Source organism: Larus michahellis, chromosome 8 (assembly GCF_964199755.1).
Source record: "Larus michahellis chromosome 8, bLarMic1.1, whole genome shotgun sequence".
NCBI classification, from domain to species: domain Eukaryota; kingdom Metazoa; phylum Chordata; class Aves; order Charadriiformes; family Laridae; genus Larus; species Larus michahellis.
Window position 1 is genome coordinate 52544144 of NC_133903.1, and position 16660 is coordinate 52560803.

At 42.0% G+C, this 16660-nt stretch overlaps 1 protein-coding gene across 8 annotated transcripts in view; it reads right to left on the reverse strand.

The window, feature by feature from the left end:
- DAB1 (DAB adaptor protein 1) overlaps positions 1 to 16660 on the reverse strand; it is a 476209-nt gene that overhangs the window by 58332 nt on the left and 401217 nt on the right. For all 8 annotated transcript variants that reach the window (XM_074597941.1, XM_074597935.1, XM_074597942.1 and 5 more), the window contains 2 exons: positions 7016 to 7155; positions 4532 to 4630 (listed from right to left, as the gene is read on the reverse strand). In XM_074597941.1, coding sequence (XP_074454042.1) covers positions 4532 to 4630; positions 7016 to 7155 — 239 coding nt within the window. The remainder of the gene's footprint in view (positions 1 to 4531; positions 4631 to 7015; positions 7156 to 16660) is intronic.

A 16660-nucleotide genomic window follows, 5' to 3' on the forward strand; every position in this document is an offset into this window, starting at 1 on the left:
TTGCATTTTCGCCTTCTGCAGACCACGCTTTTGAAAATATAAAAGAACTCTCTCGTCTACTAATGAAGAATACGTTTCAGCTTGTGCCGTACTGTGTTTGAAAGATCATGTCTTGAGTTGTCACCAGGGTGCAGGGGGAACACGACAGAACAAATGATCAACAATTATTTTCATATAATACGCAGCCATGAAATCTTTGAAGTGGTATTAGATAGGAAAAATATTTTGTGGTAGATAGAAAAATAATAATTGTGGTAGATTTTTTACGTTAAAAAAAAATTAATGTATTTTCTTCAGGTGAAGTATATATTTGGCAAACGAAGTCCGGAGAAGGCAAGTGGGATGGACGGCCAACATATGACAGCAGACAAAAAAGGTACATTGTTAAGAAAAAATAGGGTCAAACCCCATGGGTAATGACAATTTCTGGCAGCGTACAACAGGAGACCATCCTGTTAGTCAAATTAAATACAATTCTGGATTATACAGCTAACGTTGGGACTTTAACAGCAGGACAGTTTGTGGTGTTCTGCCTACGTGAGCAGGCTCCTCCAGCAGCCGAGCGAGTCTATGTAACAGTATACGCAAACCACGGCCTTTCAAGGCGAATGCTGCTACGCAGGGCCCTTCTACCACGTTCCAAATACATTGACAAGTATTTGAAAAAGTGGTATGAAGGGACCTATTTGGATTAGTCCACAGAACAGAGTGACGAAATACAAGAGAGGAGTGTCATTATTTCTCTCGCGGTGCTATAGATGAACTAAATTGCATCGCATCTACAGCGCAATCAACCAGCAAATCCTCCTTGTGTTTTTCTTGCCGAGATAAATTCTTCCTAAATGATATTCCACCTTCAACCTAATCTCCTCCATAGATAAATTTACTCAAAGGGCAGAATTCCTGATGGCTGGAATAACAGCATTATTACAATCAATATTTTTTGATGAATATTAGGTCTGGAACGTATTAAAGAGAGCTATAAAGTACAGGGAGAAAAACCTTGCTTATCGTTTTCAGTAGTAAACCAACTATGGCCCTTCATCTGTAATGAATTATGGAGCAATTCCTTTAAATCATCTGTATGAAGTCAGCTATGACACTGCCAATTTTAAAAAATTTGCTAGTTTTGAGCTACAAATTGATTTTTTATTGTGATAAATTAAAATCCAATAGTAGCCTACAAGATTCTAAACATACAGAAACCTACATTTTTTTCAGAATCTTTTTTCTCTTTTCTATCACATCAGACTGCCATTGTCCCAGACATGACAGCAATAGCCAGTGACAAAAATTAAGAAAGGACGCTCCAGAGAGGTAAATAACCTTTCCAAATAAGCAATAGATGAGCACCGGGGCCCAAAATATCCTTTTGGGAATTACAAAATCATGGAAACGCAACTAAGGAGAAAGCATTCCAGGGGACAGGGAGGGCAGTTAAAGGAAGAGAAGGCAAATGCAAGATTAGCCAGGCTGTTCTCTATTAAGAGCACAGTTTTCTCCCTGGTGCACAAATGCGAACATCACTCTCCAAATTTTATAAGCTCTTAAGTTTAACATGGATATCAGAAGATCTCACCAGGGCGGTGAGCCCCTGGCCCAGGTTGCCCAGAGAAGCTGTGGCTGCCCCATCCCTGGAGGGGTTCAAGGCCAGGTTGGACGGGGCTGTGAGCAGCCTGGGCTGGTGGGAGGTGTCCCTGCCCAGGGCAGGGGGGTGGAACTAGATGGTCTTCAAGGTCCCTTCCAACCCAAACCACTCTATCATTCTACGAAAAAAGCCAGGCTGAGCAATTGTACATCCCCAGTTTTGCCAACTTGTGGGATTTTCCTTGTTGCTTCTAAATCAAGAACGGGTTTATCAGTGTCCTGCATCACCTAATTCCATCGTCCTTATTCTGCCTTACAGGAGGCTCCACACGATAGCAGTAATGCAGCTGTCTTTGGGCCTGACTTTAGACACAGGCATCGACGTGAGAGGACACGCACAGTATTATTTACTACGAGCCAAAGCCAAATGCGTCACCCCTAAATGATTGCCTCTCGTGCTGTGGGAAGCACCTTGCCTCGGTAGTGCTCCTGCGGGCTCAGAGAGCCCAGAGACGCTGCCGGGGTCTGTCCGTGCCCTGTTGCTGCTGTTACCTGGTGTATTTCAGATGTTGAAATTGCATGTGACTACCCGCAGGAACAGGCACGAGGTGACAACTGTAGGTTGATGAAGCAGAGACAGGCTGGATGAGTGAGACGATGAGAAGAGTGGGCCAAGGACGTGAAACTTTGGGAGTGAAACTTGGAGAGACCCAAGCTGGGGAAAAAGACGAAGGGATGGTGGCTGTGAAGAACCGTCAGAGGAGTTCATGCGTCCCTCCTTCAAAAGCTTGGCATAGAAAGCACGATTCGCCTGCTTGCACAAAACCACGTTAAAACTGATAATGAAAGCTCCCCCCATCCCTCTGTCACAGTCCTGTTTCGAGAAGGACAACTCAATACTCCTGTCCATCACTCCGGCAGCTCAGGGGCAGACGTCTGGAAGGTGGATTTAAAGGTTTCAGTCTAAGCCCCAGCGAGTGAGTGACAGCGTTACTATAAGGATGATATAGTTATGTCAGATTTAGAGCACAGGGTGTCAAAGTTATGAAATGAAGGAGATTTGTTCTCATGTCCCCACCTCGCTAGTTGCAGACAGGAGAGTGTCCAGGACACTGCAGGAAAAGCAATTTGGCTCAACCACACTTTCGTTTCCAAACACATCCCCTTTTCCCTCTTGACTTTGTGAAAATAAATCCTATGTTTTTGAAACATTCAGAGACAAGTGCCACCGGACAAGTCTTTCTCTCTCTTCTTCTTCTTTACTTTCCCAAGAAAAAGACTTTAGTCTTAGGAAAGTAACTGTGGCCTCAGCACGATTTGCAGATGAAAATGAAAACAAAATATTACTGCATCGTTCGGTGTATTACACTCTGTTCCGTACACTGAACGAAGCTGGTATTCTCTGGCCAAAAAAAGGTGCGTCACCACCTCCTTCAATACTACCCTAATATCTGTTTACTAGAGGACCCAACCACGACTGCACCGGCAGCCCTAATCCTGACCTTTCCTGCCTCTGAGCACAGCCTGTAACCTCAGCCACGTTCTCTTGAACACCGCTTTTGTATGAATACTTTACACGTGCTGCACACAACACATTCCAAACGAGCTTTTCATCACTAACTACTTGTATTATGTATCAGTGAGCTCAATGACATTGATTTTCTAATAATATAAATTAACTGGCAAAGATAATTTCATCTATCATCAGTAGGGTTTTATTTCTGGCATCATGTAAAACAGTTAATCTTTCAAAAGATTAAATCAAGAGCTTTTTAAAATTCAAGGCAGAGCTTAAACTGCTGGAAAAATCTTCTTAATTAGGATTAAAACAGTTTGTGTGTTGTCGCTTTATATTTAAGTAGTATAATGTTTTGCTTAGGTTTCTTCTTTCAGAGCAATTTAAAAAATCAAACATGATATTGCTGTGGCAAAAAGCGCGTAAGGCATGGAAGTCTCCTGCAGCTTCCCCGACCAGATGCTACTGGACGAGTTGCTGCCTGGCAACCTCAAAGAGCAACGCCAAACTTCCCAATATATTTTACCTCCAGTTCCACACAATATACACTTGTGCTACTGTCATTGATGATACAAAAGCTCTCATTCTTGTGGTTACGACATACCTCACAGGGGACTGTCACTGCTGTTAACAGGAGCATATTGCATCATGGTGACTACAACTGGGTTCATGCAGAACTGTGGACCTGATAGAAATTCTTAGAATTCCCCTGGGACATCTTGAGGGCAATCCCAGCTAAGCGTGAGCCGCTCCCCAGCTCCCGCTGCCCTTCCTTCTCCCTGTCTAGCTGAGGCACCATTGGGGAAAACAACCTTCACTCTCCTGGGGTTGTCTGCAGCTCCCTGTTCCAGCTTGTTTTCTTCCCCTCCGCTTGCAGTGACACAAGGGGCCCAATCCAAGACAATCCTAGCCTCTCATCCCAATCCCTTGTCAGTAGACTCTCACAAGTCACTTGGTACTGCTGAGGAGTCTCCAGCAGCATCCAGAGGACTGGTGCAGCTGAGCCCAGGCTGGGCGAGAAAACCCATCTGGGCACCGACAGCAGTCTGTACCACGGACGGGGGGGCTGATATTTCCAAGAAGCAATTTTTTTTTATCTGGCAGAAGGAAAATAAATCCCTTCTTGCCACTTTCTGGACTCAGAGCTGTGAGTGTTTATAGATGTAAGGAGCATCTGGGTACTCAAGTAAGTGGCTCTGCAGAAGTATCCAGGACAAGGCTTTACAATAAACCACGTCCCCACGCTACACTTTACACCTCCGTCATCTAATGGCTTGCTCTGATACATGATAAGCCTTTATCAAGCTTGTCAGATGCTGCTTCATGTGTGCTTACCCTGGTGAGATATTACTGCCCAGCCAGGAAATGCTTTTAAAGAAATCCATGAAAAGATTTGGTTTTGTTCCACCACATGATTATTTTACTCACCCCTGTCTTTTCATCGAAGATTTTGATTCCCCCAAAGGAGACTGTTAAGAAGATTTTTTGTTTATGTTCTCCTTTCGAACGAGCCGCTGCGACAATTCCCTGTGGAAACAAAGAACAGTTTGGCTGGTTTATTTCTCTTCCAGGTGCCACAGCAGAGCACAAAGATGTGCTTGTAGACGATTCGCCACTTTTCTAGGAAAACTTAAGGGCTTTCCAGGAACAGCCCCCCTCTTACTTCTGGCTTCCTCCCTTTTTTCAAGGTATCACATCTCTTCACGCTGCCCAGACAGCATTTCAAATGTGCTCCCACTTCCAACCCCTGCACCCGCTAATCCTCCATGAAATCTGGTTTCATGGAAGCTGAAGGTCATTTCTAGCACGCTTTTGTTTTCTTCCCCCCCCCGAGAAAAAAACACAAGGATTGGAGTTAAAAACCACCAACTTTAGCTTACTTCATGGGCACGCTTATCTGGAATAAGCAAATGGAGCTTTTTATAGAAGAAGAATATTCTTCTCCAAATCAAACTATACCTCTGCTGTAAAAAAAAAAAAATAATATAGTGAGGGTTAGGGTTTTTTTCCTGATCTCAAGCTTTTATTTCGTAAGTAAATTTGCTGATACGCATCTCTTGTATTATTCTCCCACAGCATAACTATAATAGTAACTTCTATTTCCACCTTCTCAGGAGCCTGCCCTGACCAATTACACTACTAAGATGAAATGTAATCAATTGCCCTAGCAAATAAATGAAAATATTTAGCCTTTATCTGGTGCTCTGCAGCTTCAACATGTCTTAAAAGCTACTAACTTATGTTTTAAAACCTTCATGAGGTCGTTGTCCTCGTTACACAGACATGAAAATGAAAGAGAAAAAACGGAGTCGTTTCTCAAAAGTCAAATGGAGTCATTTGTCAAAACTTTATGCCTGGCCTTAAAACTCCTGTCGCTAGACACTAGGTTTCCAGAGCCCACAGCTTCATGCTACGCTGCCTTATACACAAACGTGAATTTCTAATGCTCCCTTCACTTTACAGTTTCAGTCACCTCACAACACTGTTTAGATCAATCTCGCCACTTTGTGACCAGGTATCAGGCGTCTGGGAGATGTGGAAATGGTAATCCATGGAGGAGAGAGACAAAAAAGCTTGTGCGGCACAACAGCGACGAGTCTCCCACACTGCTTCTAGGAACTATGAAATGATGAGGAAGATCCAGTATGAAATCAGGAGGAATAACCAGATAGGAATATTGTGGCAGATGTGATAAATCAACAGTGCACCTTTTAGAACAGATTAGTTTTTGCTTTTCATAAAATGTTAATAACTGATTTGTAAATTATCTGCCAGATCTTGCTTTTAGATTGTTGAACCATAAGATCATGTCACCCTTTGCTGTTTATTCCTGAATAACCACCTATTCCTCACAGTTCCTTGTGACCGGATCCTGCTAGTTGGTAGAGTAAAAGATACTGTTTAGTGATTTCTCCTCCTGAAAAAATTAGTAATGGGAAATCCATCAGCTCTCGGTAGACTGCTGGGGAGAGGACTGGAAGGAAAAAATGGGAAAAAGACTGCGGAGGATTTACTCCTAGACCTAGACCCATAACTCCTAGACCTAGACCCGTAACTCTGCGACGCAGATGGGAAGCCAACAGCCAACACTGCACTCAAGAAAAACATAATCTCTCCTTCCTCCTCAAATGCTCCAGCTCTTCCACATTTCCCAGGGCCACATAAAGGATGCTTCCCATAGAGAACTCTTATGCTCTTTGAGGGTTGTAAGAAAAGACTGAGCCAGAGAGAGATGTCTAGCACGCCAGAAAGCCCACCCTCCTGCACCACCCGTGCTTTCAGACTCTCTGCTCTCTAAGTTTGCAGTCTACTCAAAACCTGCTTTTATCACTGCTCCATTTCTTTCCCGAAACTCTGGGGAATCCTCTGTCTTCTCGGGCTCTGTCCTCTCAGTGCAATGCCTCCGGGTTTTGTAACCCAGAAATTCTGCCATTACAGGTGCAAGACATCATCCTCCCAGGGAGGACACCAGTCGTCCCCTGTATCTGGCTACCTACACCCCACAACGTCCCTCACCCCCTCCTGCCGGGCCCGACAGGAGATAATGGTCAAAGGCAGGGCTGTAGTTGATTAACACTGTCATATAAAATGTTCTGATATACCATTTTTCTTCATAGTGCTTTACCTCCCCTTTTGCATAATAAAATTATTCAATTTGGAGATGCGTTGTTTATAATTTGTGGACAAATTGCAGCGGTGTCAATCATGAGCAACTACTGAACTCAGAGATAATGTATTAAAATTAAACTGGGATAAGCAGTACCAGCCAGGAGTTCATGTAAAATTGACTGATTTCAATACATAATTAACCAGAGTGTGACTCAGAGTCACGAAAGGAGAACGAGTAAAAGTTCAAGCTGAAAATCGTTCCCCTCGACTCCCTAATATTAAACATTAAAAGTTTCACTGCACCTTGAGCTTCATCATGGAGTCTTGGCATAACTTGTCTCCTCGTGCGGCAGAAACCTCGTCTATCCCAATCAGTTTTGCTTTGTATCGGACACCGTCACCTTTAAACCTCTTTATTAAAGTGGCTTCACTGCGATCCTGACCTGAAAAGACATATGGGAAAGAAGGAAATTTGCATCAGTGCAAAGGAAAACAAAGGAATACATACTCACAATTAAGTGGCAAATTAAATCTAATTCCTACCTCAACACCAAAACATGCGAACATTTCAATAAAATTAGAAGAAAAGTCCTAGTTCAATAAAACCTTTTGCCCTTACTCCCTCAAACGAATTCACAGTGGAATTGTTGCCATACACAATCTTCTGCACGAAATTTGCACACAAATTAGGTTTACAGAAATAAGAGATAAGCCTGAATCAGACCTCACGGATCTGAAAACTCCTGATCTGTACGGGTTGTTTTAATCCCAACACACTTGAGGATTTTTCATTTTGCAGACAAAACTCTTAATAGAAACATGCTACTATTTCCTCGCATACCGACTTATCTAACCGCATCAGCAATATTTACACTATTACCGTTTCAATGATGAAAGAACAAATGATGTTATTTGCCTATAGAATATCGCTGCTCTAAAACCTCCACAAAAAATATTCTCTCCTTGTTCTAGTCTTACTGCTTATATATACATACACAGAAAAAACATAACCAGCGACATCGTCTCTCACGGGCTCGCCCTGAGACGCTTAAAAAATGGCACGAGATGTTTCTTAATAAAAAAGCAATCAGGGTGTAAGATAGCACAGGAGTGATAGGGCCAATGTACATAAATTACAGTGCTCAGAATAGCCTGAACCACACGACGCTGACGCTACAGCAATCCATGAAAGGGATAGTTTTCCCAGGAAGAATTTTTCCCCGAGTATCCGCAGAAGAGTTTATGCTGTCTCTCAGCTGGAAGAAATATGTTAGTTAGCAAATCAGTCTCCCTAAAATTGATTAAAGATATATTTTGCAGTTGTCTGTGGAATTTCTTGCTAGGATCTCAAAAAAACCAGCAGCGAACTGTAAATAATTGCAACCAAACATGCAACCAAGCGAACAACTTCCAAGGAACAAAGCGGCAAGCAGAAAACGTGAGATTTTAAAGAATTTGAAGTTTCTTGGACCCAACAGATTCCGCCAGAAAACTTGGACTGACGTTGCTAAAATTTATACTATTACCACCTAGGAACTGTAATCACAGATTTTGCCCCAAATTTCACCCCAAATTTCTAGCTATTGTGAAAAATGAACAAAGAGCCTGCTATAAATGAACCGTAGGGTAAGAACCTAGTATTAGACACCTATATTTGAGAATTTTCTCCAAAGCTCATTCCTATTTGAAAGGTCAGATTTAAGTACTGAAAAACTAACAAAATCTGCTTCCGCCCAGCTCGTTTTTGACAAGCAGGAGTACAGAAGGCTTTTTGGGGAAAAGCTATTTCGTTCTGCATTTCTATTAAAAGCACCTTTGTCAGCAGTCAACACTTGGGCCAAGTTTGCTAGTGCCACGCGCCCGTCAAGCGGATGAATGAACTAGGCAAAACTATGGAATTGCAATTTTTACAATACCATTATAGGAAAAATTAAAAAGTATACATGACCAACGAAGAGTACTTCCAAATGAAAATACTCACTCGGTTCTCCTTCCCCAAAGGACAGCACAGTCCACACTGTGACTAATGATGGACTAAATGTATGTTAAAAATAGAGCTATTTTAAGCTTATTGAGATCTTCGAGTGTGTTTGAGCACACAAATACTATTTCTTTCAATGAGAAATATCAGCTTAGACCAATATTTTAATGCCTCATTTATAGCCCCTTAAAAATAAGGCAGCTGATAAATTGTTCATAGTTGTGATAGTTCAGTGGCCACCCAACTGCTTCCCTTGATTCATTTCCACACTCTCAAAAAGAATTAAACAGGGGGTTGAAACTTCATGCTCTTACATTATTTTTTGTTTAAAAAAAAAAATAAAAATCCAATGAGACATAAATGATAAATCGGAAACTTGAAGAAGTGCTAATACCATTCCCCAGGGAAATGCCACAGCAGATGTTGGCACCGTCAGCTAAAAACAATGAAAAACCATTTTCCACTTTCAGCTCCAGAGTGGGGCAGGAGGGGGAACATCTGGAGACACAACAAAGTACAACGATAACAGTGGACTTTTCCATATGTTTTTTAGACTTGCAAAGATACCCTGTTGATTTGCAGTAAATAAAATCCAATTCCAACAGCCTTCTTGCCAACAATTTTCAACCTTAACGTCTTCGTTACAGCCGAAGGCAGCTGCTTGCTAATAGCAGGAGCGTGTAAGTGTTCAAGAGTGTCTCCTGGGTCCGAGGCATGACAGCGACCTCGCATTCATCAGTTATTTGAACATTTATACTTATTCCAACCTCTGATCTATTTTCCTGCACGTTAACTAAATCCCTGACATTAATAGCCCATTGAAACACAACTTATGGCTATGTTTGCTTACGCACAAGTCCCATGTCAATTATGACCCAGATTAAGTAGGATGAAGTGCTTTTGGGATAAATGACTGGGAAAAATCATCAACCTGGAAATGATGTAGATATTTTAAAACTGTGGTGGAAACTGTAAATTACTAGAGTCTACAAATTCATCCGTAAAACCCTAGAGCATATATCCCATGAAAAAGCACAGAGAACGCACACACACGCTGCCCTATATTATACATCAGCCATCTGCAACAGTCACCGTTTCTCAGCATACATCCAGATCTCCCCCCATCAATGCTCATACTGTATTTCCAAATTTTGGTGCCATAATGGGCACTGAAAAATCTTCCACCTGTTTGGAAAATTACCGTAGGACAAACACTGTCAGCATGGTCGATTTTACAGCAGTACGAGACGTGAGATTTCTGTGGGGTGATCCTTCATTTGCGCACTGGACGCTTATAAAGCAGATTGTCCGGACTCTCATAAACATATCATCATTAAAGCAAAAAAAAAAAAAAGTGGTGTTTTTTTTTTTTTTAAATGACAGTTCTTGAACAAGGTTCTTTCTGTGTTTGAAACAGCATAAATAAGAGATGCCTGAATTAGGAGGCTGTAACTCTTCTTAAGCTTCAGGGGGCTGAGTGCTAACATTAAACCACTAAACCAGGGAGCTGCGCCCGTGCCAGAAACCCGCCCAGGAACGTCCTGCCTCTTTCTCCCCGTGTAACAAGCGGAGTCAATCTTTTCTTCTTCACAGCTCCCGCCTTTGTCACCGGAGACCCGCTGTCGCGCTCGGCTCCCCAGCCTCCCCCTGCCACCGCACTTGCTCGGTTCCCAGCTGGCGGGAAGGAGGATTATCCTGGATGCGGGACTGCACTTACTGCTGGAGCTCAGCTTTATTTGAATAACGAGGAGCTGCATCTTGGGGCTTTCACTCTCAGCTTGCCTTCCCCAAACTACAAATAACCTCTCAAGGGCAGGCAGACAGACATTCACAAACCAGCTGTGAAGATTTTATGGAAAAGTGAAGCTTGAGGTCTCAAATCATTACTAGATCATAATCTACAGCAAAATTAGAAGCACGTGTTTAATGACAATCACTTCTTTCCACAACACAGGTTTCCTGAGATCTCATTTTAAGATTTCTTGACTGCAGAGGAGACCACAGCTGCCAAAGCCACACCAGGTGAGCAGGTGATGCTCATCTCAGTTGTCCACCATAGCCCTGCACAGGCAGGGATCTGCCCAGTGTTCTTCATCAGAGGACTAGGTCATTCTAAAATGACCTAAATTAAATTTTTGTCTTAAAACTTTTTTAACTTCAACACCAATGAGTATTTTCCAATGGTTTGCTCTAAAATGCTTTCATAAATATCTTTTCATAAGTAAAGACATATCCTAAGCATTTGTTTGCAACTTGACACCGGCATTTCACAATCCAAAATGGAACCAGATTATCAACAAAAACTAAAACCAATTTGATTCTCATGCCCCAAACTGAGATAAAAATGCAACAGCTAAAAACCCACTAACGTCACACAAATTCAATTTCGAAAGGTGATCCCTTTTAATTAGAAAATGTGCCACTGTTGACACAGGCAACGAAATGTTTTGTTTGCAGCATATAGATTTATAATCCTCAGAGGCCCTTAAAATGTAAATGTAAGAGTAATTATTTTATCTGCTTCTATAGATGTCACCGTTCACCTTTAAGCCGTATGTGTTCCAGCTGGAGCCACTGCTCCTGCCTAAGTGGGAAAACATGACCTTTGCTGCCGAGTTGTGACATTGCACTTGGACTTCCACAGTCTTTTAAGAGAACAATAAATCCCCGGAGCTGGGTGATGCAATGTGCTTCTGAGTTTGCATCTAGAGCAGAGATCGTGATCAGCGTTACAGTATATTATCCATCTCACTAAATATGCTGTAGAAGTAATAAACAAGGTTTTTAACACAGTCAATCATTTTTATTTGAGGCAATATACCTTAATTAAACTCAGATTCTGTAAAGCAAGCAAACTAGAGACAGACCTGAACCCAAACCCCCCAGGGCTCAACCCAAGTACCTCAAGTGCATTCAGTCCCCAGACGTGACTGGTGAGCAGTCCAAGAGGAGCAGAAGCTGTTATGGAAGACCCAGGCGAGAGCAGCCCAAGTTTGGGTGCCAGAAGCAGGTGCTCCCCAGGCCGTGCCCATCAGCAGTGGTCTCTGGAGCCGCATGTGGGATGTTACCATCCCAGCAGCCCACCAGCTGCCATTCAACCCTGACTTTGTCACCCACAAGGAGACCTAGCCGTGTTATCCGACTCCAAGTAAACTCTTGACTTCGCAGACTGAAGCTCACGCAAGGTTTTTTTCCCAGGCACCATGTATTTTGGTGACTCAAGCGTCTTGAGAAGACTTATCCTCACTCTTGCTAAAAATCAAGGATTACACTTGATTTCGGCTCTTAGCCCAACAAAGTGCCCAGCTAACGTTGTATTAATATGCTAACATTTACAGCAAACACTGTTCATTCTCCCAGGGGATCTGTAAGTAAGCGTATTTCATAAATAGAAAAAGAAAATAAACCAAAGCATCACCACAATAAGCACACTTGTGCTTTTTCTGTATGCCCTTATAACACACTACACATTCTTCACAGCACCCGCTAATCTAAACCAATAGCCCTGGAAATGGCCATATCCTTTATTTAAATGTGTGAAACCCTCAGGGCATAATCTGAATTTCTTGATTTTACGACTGTAAAATATATAATGATATTATCACCAAAGTCAATAACATGCTCCTGGCAATCAATTCGCTGAAGAATGACACACCACTATCTTTTTTTTTTTTTCCCCTCTTTTCTAGCTAATAAACTGTCAAAGTTGTAACCATCACACATTCAAATTATAAACCTGAAATAACACCTCCTTATATCTCGCAGGGCTGAAAAACAATCACATACGCGCTTATAAACAGCCTACATCTTCATGGGGACAATTAGCATTTTTATAGCACCAATGCGGTGGAAAATACAAAACACTGCGGTGGAAAGTGACCTCCAAGACGCCGCGCATGCTGAAGACTAGTGAATTAATTACCACGGGAAAGGTATTTCCTGTTAACTGTGCATATATACGCCCCTACATCCACATACACACGCACCCATAATTTTGTGTGGTTTTGCACATATGCATACACACAGGGTGCACAGCTTCATTTGGTATCAATTATCTGAAGAACATTTACGGTAATTTCAATCAACTACAGATTTCCCCAGGAAAAAAAAAAAAAAGTACGTATGCAGGTGTTAAACAGAAAATACTCGTACATAATTATATGTACCTTTCCGTACAGCGGCAACTAAACAGCAATTCATGAAGGAATCATGAAAAGCTCGAAGAGATCATTCTCCCTGATGGCACATTTTTCTCCATGGCTTCACAGAACCGCACGTCTGTTGCGGAGGGGTCAAAACTATCCATCACACAAAGGGATGGATCTTCAAACCAGGACCACAGCACCTCGGGAACACAATTCTTTCTTCACAGGCATAAAAAAATTCAGTGCAGCTTGTTTATTTGGGATTTTAAAACTAAAAAGCGCCCACAAGTTCTCAGATCCTCCTGCTATCCATTACTCTAATTTTTGAACTCTTCTACTAGAGGTAGAAAACTCTGAGTTGCCAAGTCGTGTATTTGTCACTGTCTTCGGGAACACGACTGCCCAAACCCACTGTGCCGCGCCTAGAGATCTGACACAGAAAACTAAAATCTTCTTCCTTTGTTAACATAACATTTTAGAAAAGAAAAGGCATCATACCTACCACTATACGTGCACACAATTTAACTTCTGGTGTTATCACTAGCATTCTCTTCCTCTAACAATACTTCTCAAACGAGTTTCTCGCAATTAGCCATTTTTAACTTTTTTATAACAAGAGAGTTACTTGACGGTTTAATTTTAAGATCTGTAATTCATCTCAAGTGACCAGAGTACATTCGCAGCAAGATCCGCTCGCAATATCAATCATTGCTACCTTTTAAATGAAGACGTACTTTGAATTTCGCACTTTACTTCATCAATGAAGGCTAGTTCCTAGCAACTGAAGAAAACCCACTGACGTAGTGAAATGCAATCTGGTTTTGGCGGGTGGATTACAACCTTAAAAAGCACGTTAAAATTTTATGGGAAATAAGTGCCTCTTTTCTATATAGAAACCTAAACAAAACCCTTGGTTACAGTGTGTGAGCACAACCTGAATGCAAACTTCTTTCATCAACTGACAGGGAAACTCCTAAAATGTCTGTATGACGTGCTCTGGAGCGCTTTTAGCTTCCTTACCCAGCTAGAGATAATTTGCTGTAGGGTCAACAGGTGAACCCTGATGGGGTCTACTGTATTTAGAAAGTGATTTTGCCAAGGTACAAGTACAAAAAACCTCAGCAAACTACCTTTTAAACCTCCTCCTGCCAAGAGCCCTACCTCGTCCTACGAGCTGCCCTTGCCCAAGAGTGCCACCAGGGAGCACGTGAGCCTCCTAGCTGGAGGAACTAGAGGGAGAACCTCCCTCCTGTCCCGCTGGTCCTTCCGTCTTCTTGGTCCTTCTGCTCAGAAAAGGTAAAAATGCCCCATTTTGACAGCAACGCAAACATTTGTCTTGAGTGCAAAGACTGAGAATATTGCTACAGACCACGATTTAGAGAGGGGAAACACCAACCTCTCTGAAGGCTCAATGAACTTCTATCACGGTTAAATTTGAAAACATTACCTACAATTTTAAACACAGATAAGGGCTCTCCAGGAAAACTCAATCATCATTCAGACTATCATCTCAGCAGTAGTTCCCGATTGTTCAGCACTGCTATTCACAGTCACCTCCAACTGAGAGATTTTACGGCTTCTGGCATTATTAGCCTGTGAATTACTGTACTCGAGAACACCTACACATCCCCACTCTTAGAACCAAGTTTCCTATGTAAGTAAATAAGATGTTCCCATATTATTTGCTGTCTTTGATCAGAGGTTTATGAGCAGAGATGTCATTCACAAGGTGACAGCAATTGCACTTGCCAAGTTTTTATCTTAACTCTTCGTACGCTACTCGAGCTAATACAAATCAAGATGTACATTTTACTGCCTCCTAAGCAAAATGGTTGCGTGGACTAGGTGAAATTATGTCTTTTTAGTACAAAGAAGTATGTGTGAGTATGTCAAGAGAAGAATTCAATTATCTACAGAAATGGCCTCAGTATAAAATAATGTTTGATTAAAATTTTGGACAAATCTCAGTGATGAAGAGTCTAGGGCAAGCATACGGGAGATGGCAGTGATTGAGCACATACGCTCTACGGGCAGATGACAAAGCACTCCTTTTAGTTTTAGCCAGAAGGCTCACTGATCAATTTTATTTTCTTAGATGGTCTTTGAGATGACAGTATATGGGCGCATCCTCAGACACAGAGATGACCAAAAGCTGAATGTAATTAAACTTCCTTTCAGCCTCTGTACCATGCAAGTCTTCATAAATCTTTGAAAGCCATTTTGTAAGGTGCCTTTTACAGGCTGGATGCAGAAGCAGCTACAATTCCAAATTCTACACTGAAACTGAAATAAGACACTGCAGTAAAACTTCGTTTTGGGGTACTAGCCTTGTTCCGCAAGCCTTAGGGAGCAACTAAAAGTGAAACAAGGAAAATTTGTTGGTCCATTTTCTACTCTTAGAGATTAAGAATAAAAACAGTGTTTTCTGTACAACTAGAGGGGAAGGGAGAGGACAGGTATCTGCAGGTTCCTTTCTTTAAAAGACAGTAGATATATAACGGACAGTAGAGAGTTCATCAAACTTTGTTCACCTAATGTTTCAAAGCTGGGATAAACGTTTGAATCAAGCAGACATCAAAATGTCAAGGAAACAAAGCCCTTGGGAAAACAGGGTCATCAACCAGTTCATTCTTTACCCACTTGCCTGGATGTCAGTAGGAAATTGGCTGCTTCTGAGACAAAATCACTAAGAAAAGGTAAACGATTTTATAGGGAACCTTAATTGCTGTTAATATGTGCACTGCATTTGGATGGGGCATGGTAAAAGCTCTGAAAACCAAGGGACCCGTCCCAGCTGCACTAACGCACCCAAGAGAAACAGCCCTAATGGGGCAGCCAGTAGATACCAACTACTGCCAAAAATCTCTATGAAGGACTTCCAAAGCAGCAAGGAGAGGCCAGTGCAAACGGTGCTGCTAAATTACCCCAGAACGTGTCATTTCCCAATCAAAACTGAACTTGCTGGGGAAGAAGAAAATAAGTATGAATTGCCTTTCCTTCCAAGCTCCACCGTAGCACTGAGAATCACCTTAAGGCAGCTGAAAAAAACGGCCAACACTAAGAAAACCGATCGTTTAAAGATGAGCGGCTAAAGAATTATTTCGGTATGTGAACATGCAAAAAGATTTGCAGAGTTGCTGAATTCCCCTGGCTCTCTTTAATCCTACAAGAACTAAAAGTGCTCAGAATTCATGAAAAAAAAATATCAAGCTGCTTTTACGCGTCTACCTATATCTGGCTTTAAGTATGTAGTTTTCAGGAACAATTTTAATTAGACTTTAACTAATCCAGGACACAGACATGCATGCGCTTGCACGCGGCGCCCCAAAGTCATGTTGAGAAACACAAATTCACAATTTACACTTCAAAGCCTACAAATATATTGTGTTGATGAGGCTATCAAAGAGTTTAGTTTTTGTTATGTATAAAGAAAGGGAAAGGGTGGAGAATCAGTTCACTTCATACAAATGCCAAATTCTTGTGCTGCCCTAAGATAAATGCTAATTCTCCGGGACTATAAAAAGCACAAGTTAAGAAAAGGTTATGCTCTGCTGATTAACATCCCCGAATTTCTCACATGTTCAATAGGAGAAAAATCTTCCTGTTCACGATAACTAATTACAGACACTAAAATCCCCAAAGAAAAGGGCAATATCCCATAACAGCTAAAGCAGGAGGACAAAGCCATTCATTGATTTACCCTTCACCCTCTCGTGTCAACACTCTGGTCTCCCACTGCACCAGGGACTGGTGCCCCACACCGGATGGAATCGTGGCCCCGTGCCAGGGACACATCGGGGCTGCAGCTCTTCTCCCCAAGAC